Source organism: Manacus vitellinus, unplaced genomic scaffold (assembly GCF_001715985.3).
Source record: "Manacus vitellinus isolate BGI_N305 unplaced genomic scaffold, ASM171598v3 scaffold_151_pilon, whole genome shotgun sequence".
NCBI lineage: Eukaryota > Metazoa > Chordata > Aves > Passeriformes > Pipridae > Manacus > Manacus vitellinus.
Window position 1 is genome coordinate 100,065 of NW_021939076.1, and position 5,547 is coordinate 105,611.

A 5,547-nucleotide genomic window follows, 5' to 3' on the forward strand; every position below is an offset into this window, starting at 1 on the left:
CCCCCTTGGCCATCCTGCCTGTCTGGGGCGGGCTGCGGCCCCCCAGACCCACAGGAGAGGCCCAGGCCAAGGCATCCCATCCCACAGGAAAGGGCTGGGGCTGCAAGTGCACAATACCAGCGGCTGGAGCTCCTTCCCGGGGAGTGGAGCTGGTGCCCCGTTGGGGCTGCAGTTCTATGGGGAGCTGCTTTGTTTGAGGACCGACTGTAACAACGGCCAGTGTAAGGTGGAGAGAGGGCATGAGGATGTGAAAAGGATCTGCTGGCACCCCAACATTTTCCCCCGAGGCAAGCCATGGTGGGAGCCCAGCAAACACTTTATTGCCAAGAACAGCGATCCTCTCAGCCTCCAGGCACAAAGATGGAGGCTGCCTCACTGTGTCCCACACCAGGTTGGTCCATACAGACAAGCAGGTCCTCGGGGCCAAGAGCCAGCCCCAGCACCAGTTGCCCATCCTTGGGTCACCCAGGGGATGGAGAGAGCCAGGCAGCCCAGCCTATGTGACAGGGACACTCCTGTAGTACTAAGGCACCATGCTGTGCTCCAGGACCACCACCCCAAACACTGCCCATGGGCTCCAACAGGCCTGGGGGCTGCAGACAGCCTGGCTCCCCAGCAAAGGCGGAGGATGCCCAGCAGGCAGGAACAGTCAGGGTGGCACAGAGGGGCCCTGGTGCTCAAATCTCCTGAGATGGCAGAAATAGCTCTCTGCTACTGAAGGACCCTCGCAGCCCTGCACACATCCCAGTGGCATCCTGCTCGCCCCCACGCCGTGTCTCTTCTCTCATGTACCTGACCTGCTCACGGTGCCCCTCTGCTCCCGCTCCCTCAGGCCAATGCTGTGTGGGACAGGGGGTCAGCCTGTCCTGGGGGATCAGCCTGTCCCGGGGCACTGTCTCCCCTTGCCCCCATCAGAGGAGACGTCCCAGGAGCTGAGTGCCGGGAGAGCTGCCCCAGGCCACCGGCAGGGCGACGAAGCCCAGCTTGCTGTAGAAGCTCAGCTGCTGCCGATCAGCATCACGGACCTGGCAAAACACTCCTCGCGACCCTGCAAGGGAGGTGAGAGGTCAGGGCACTGGGCCCTCAGCTCTGGGACCCCCTCCACAAGGAGGTCGGCCTTTCCACTGCCTCTTTGGCACTGGCTGCCCCTGTGATGCCCTGAGACACAGATCCACATGTCCCCCAGTGCAAGGGGAGGGGATGGTGCCTGGGAGCTGGGGCCAGACTGCACCAGAGTGGAGATGGGGAGCCCTGTGCTGAGAGAGGTGGAGTGCAGGTGGGGCCAGCTCCTAACCCTGTGGTGGGCAAGGGAGCAGTTGGGAAGGGGTTGTGCTGGAACAAGGGGGTCCCAGTCCCCCCAGCACGGGGAGGTCCCGCTCACCGTTGGCCCTGAGTGCACTCAGCAGGCAGAGGGCCAGGCTGCGGCTGGCCCCCACGTCCAGCACACGGGGGGCCGTGCCCAGCTGCACAAGGGAGGGGAAGCGCCGCAGCACAGGCAGGGGCACAGCCCGTGGCTCTGCATGGAAGAAGAGCACTGCTTCCTCCAAGGCATCCTGTGGGAGACAAGCACAAGTGAGAGAACCCCCTCCACCGCCCCCATCCCCACTCCCCTCTGCGCCAGGTGTCCCCTCACCTGTCCCAGAGCTGGGCCACCCGTGCCCAGGTCTGGGGGGTACTTGTGCCGTATGGCTGGCAGCCAGCTGCTGTCTTGCTGCTGCAGGAAGCCTTCAGCATGGAGTGCTCCAGCTGCGTAGCCACACGGACCACCCTCGTCCTCCAGCACAAAGGTGTACTCGGGGCTCAGGCTGAGGAAGGGGCCCAGCAGCCTGGCAGCCAGAGCAGGAGCACAGCTGAGCTGTGCCTGGAGCCCAGACTGCCCCACAGCAACCTCAGAGCAGCCTCCTCCTTCCTGCCCCATCAGGACAGCACCCAGTGCCCACTGACAACCCCTTTGAGATCCCCAGCAGAAGCCCTCAGCCAAGGGGATCTGCTACAGTCTCCTGCATCCAGGCTGGACAATGGGTCTGCCCCCACTGTGGCTGCCTGACCCTGCTGAACATCAGCATGGAGATGTCCCTCCCTGTCCCTCCCACAGGGTGAGGCCACTGACAGCCCGGGGCAGAGCTGGTCCCCGCAGGGATGCCAGGAGAGGCCATCGCCTCATCCCCTGGCCCTGCATCCCTCAGCACGTGGCCAGGCTCAGCACAGCCTGGCCAGAGGGAGCCCCAGAGGGGCCACATCTCACCTGTCACCGAGGAGATCTGGGTGGGCCATGAGGATCTCTGCCACTTTGGGATCACAGTCCAAACTCTCCCGGCACATACGGTAAAGCTCTCCCTGGAAGACCGAGACCCACCTCAGTCCTGGCTGTGCCAGCCCTGCTGCACTGCCAGCTGCTCCCAACACAGGCCTGGCCAGAGCGTGGCACACCAGCAGCTGCCAAAGGGGCTGCAGAGAGGGACCATGACCAGGGCTGTGGCCTCCGGGCGAGGGTAGGGGATACAGGGCAGGGTACTGCTTGAGCCACCCAAGAGCACTGCTGTCTGCTAGCCTCGGGCTCAGGGCCACAGCACAGCCACCCTTCAAACCAGAGACTGCCATTCTGGTCAGGCGTTCAGAGAGCACCCACTGCAGGGATGGCCCCAGGCCAGAGCACACTCAGAATGGCCCCAAAAACAACACTGGAACTCAAGTCTCCAAAGAGCCTGCGCACAGCAGGACATGCCCAAATGTCCTATCTTGGTCATGGTTGAGTTTGCTGCTGCTCCCAGTGAAAAGGACATTCAGATAAAAGCCTTGATCCTGAGAGGGAGGCTGCCCTGATCACACAACGACTGGGGCAGGACCGTGCCCTGTTAAGCCCCATTCCCAGAAGTGCTCAGCTGGATTTCCCTCTCAGAGTTTCACTGGACACAAACATTCGTGTTGTTAAGGTTCAGCCTGAGCAGATGAAACCTGACAACAGGCAACTGTAAACAAGTCCCCATGATGAGAACTGCTGGCAGAACAGTCTGGGGTTACAATCTGCTCTCCTGTGCTTGCAGCTCCTCCTCTGCTACCCAGCAGCGCCACAGCAGCACATGGCCGGGTGCCGTGTTTAGCAGGGAGCTGCACTCGTGTTCCTGCTGGCTGGATTTGAGGCATTAGCCTTTCCTTGGGCTGGGAGAGGAGCAGAGTGAGGGTGGGGTGCTCGCTGCAGGCTGTGGTACATGGGGAACCCAGAGCTCTGCTGAATTTGGTGACACTTTAACTTGTGTGTCCTCCCACAACCAGAATCTCCCTTTCCCTCCCCATCCCATCGAGCTATCGGGATGTCAGAGCAGGGGGTTGGCAGCAAGAAGGTCGTGGCTGACAGTGGCTGCTGCTCTCCATCAGGGAATCAGCCCATAAACTGGATGACTATTTGAAGAAGGGACTCATTTGGAGATGAACCCCAACAGGCTCAGGCAGTGCCCAGAGCTGCAGACCAGTGAAGGCTCCAGGAGGTCACCATCCAGACTTGACCTGTTCTGGGTATTTCCTGGCATCTGCTCACAGTCACTGCTGGAGATGGGCACTGGGGTTGCTCTGGAGATCACCCACAACCTGGCAACCCTGACCTAGTGCTGGTTAAACTGTGGCTGTGCCTGCTGCTCACTGGTAGGCAGGGCTCCTTTTCCTGCTCTGCCTAGGCCCTTGTCACAGGGAGGCAGCTTTGCCAAGGCCACAGCTCCTCTTCTCCAGCCCAGGGTCTGACACACTGCTGATCATGGCCCCAGGGAGCTGCCACAAGCCAGCTGGCTCTGAGCAGAGCTGGACCCGAGGTCCCTCCCCACCTGTGCCACCCTGCACTGAGGGTCAGCAGAGACAAGCCTGTAGCTCATCAGCACACATGCAGCACAGGCCATGCAGAGGTGAGCTCTGGCAGGACACCCCTGCAGGCCATGGCTCCCACCTTGTCCAAGGGCAGCAGCGGGCGCAGGAGGTACGTCTGGCTGGATGGGAAGAGAGGTGGTGGGTGGTAGAAGAGGTCACAGCTGTTCCCCACAGGCAGCAGTGCCTGGAAAATACACAGTCTATCAGGTTTTCCTGGCTCCAAGGTCTCTCTGTGGCTCCCTAAACCCCAGGAACCACAGATGCCCAAGGTAGCTCTTGCCTTCCCAAGCTTGCAGCAACCCAAAGCAGGGTTGGGATACTGGCTTCCCAGTGGCTCCTTCAGCCCCCCAGAGAGAGGCACACTCTCACCTGCAGCTCTCCAAAGAGGCCCCCACGACGTGCCCAAGGCTCGGCATCCCTCCCCAACAAGATCGGGGCAGTGATACTCTGGCACCCTGGGAACAGCAGGACACAGACACAAGTGAGGTGAACAAAAACCTGCTAGGCAGGGGGAGATCAGCCTCTGTCACACAGCAGCACCATGATCCCCACAGTCACAGCTCCAAGGACCTGCTCTCCAGCTGTGCAGCCATGCCCAGGCAGGGACTTCAGACGGGCTCAGGCAGCCCCCTCCATTTCTTGGGGCAGCCACACACCCTCCATAGCAGGGCTTGAACTGGGGGGATGGAAAAGGACTGGTCTCACCTCCACAAAAATGTAAGGTAAGGACACAACTCCTGGTTCAGCCGGGAAGCTGCAGCCTAGCACAGAGTGCTGTGCTCCTACCCAGCCAGATCCACAGGGATGGTGGGAACATGCCCTGCACAGCTGCTTCCCCATGGAAAGGGCTCAAGGCAACAAGGCCCCCTCTGACACTGAACTTGGAGGCCTGCTCAGGTTATCACCCAGTAACAGCTCTTGGTTCATAAGAAGTCACAAGGCCCACAGACCAACTAAGGAACCCTAAACCAGGGGAACATGGGCTTCCAAAGTGATGTACAGGCATTCAAAAAACAGCCTCACCTCTCTCACACAGGGCATTACTACTCCCAGTGGCCCATAGGTCCCTTTTCCCAGACAGGCTAAGGGATCCCTGGGTTAAAAAGACTGAGGAACCATATCCTAGAAATGGGCATTCCTTCTAGGCTGTGAGAGATGGTGAAGAGCTGCTCCAGTGACTGCCCTGTCCCCAGCAGCAGTGCCTCATCCTGCCCCAGTGTGTCAGGGCATGCAGGGGTGCCAAGCCTTCCCATGGCCATCCCTGCTCCACCTGGCACACAGAGCGTGGGGAAGGGGAGGCTGATGGTGAGTGCTGTGGGGCTGGAGGTGATGGAGGGCAGCAGCCAGGCCCCCCATCCACGTGGATGACTCAGGGTAGAACCCCTACTTACAGCCAAAGCAGTTTCCCCAGGTGCCCTTGGGGCCAGGGTCGCAGAGGAGGTGACCATCTGCAAAGGAGGAGAGATGGTGAGCACAGAACAAGGGGCAGCGGTGGAGAAGGTTCAAGGGGAGAGACCCTGGCACCCCCAGCTGAATAGAGGGACCCCAGACTCTGAGGTGGTCCTAGACACCTTCACCTCCTTAGCAGGGGAATAGTGGATCACCAGAGAACAAGCTTCAGGTGCCCAGGGTGTGCCCCAGAGCCCCTGCACTCCAACGCGGCTGCGTTCGGCCAGGGTGCAGATACACGGG

General features: G+C 60.8%; 1 protein-coding gene across 1 annotated transcript in view; it reads right to left on the reverse strand.

Annotated features, from left to right (window-relative positions):
* Positions 1-321: 321 nt before the first annotated feature.
* Positions 322-5,547, reverse strand: part of LOC103762604 (protein O-GlcNAcase) — a 10,550-nt gene continuing 5,324 nt past the window's right edge. The window contains exons 9-15 of the mRNA XM_029958421.1: positions 5,247-5,303; positions 4,225-4,310; positions 3,935-4,039; positions 2,246-2,337; positions 1,634-1,826; positions 1,382-1,553; positions 322-1,048 (exon numbers count right to left, since the gene is read on the reverse strand). Of these exons, the coding sequence (XP_029814281.1) occupies positions 912-1,048; positions 1,382-1,553; positions 1,634-1,826; positions 2,246-2,337; positions 3,935-4,039; positions 4,225-4,310; positions 5,247-5,303 (842 nt within the window). The 3' untranslated portion in view covers positions 322-911. The remainder of the gene's footprint in view (positions 1,049-1,381; positions 1,554-1,633; positions 1,827-2,245; positions 2,338-3,934; positions 4,040-4,224; positions 4,311-5,246; positions 5,304-5,547) is intronic.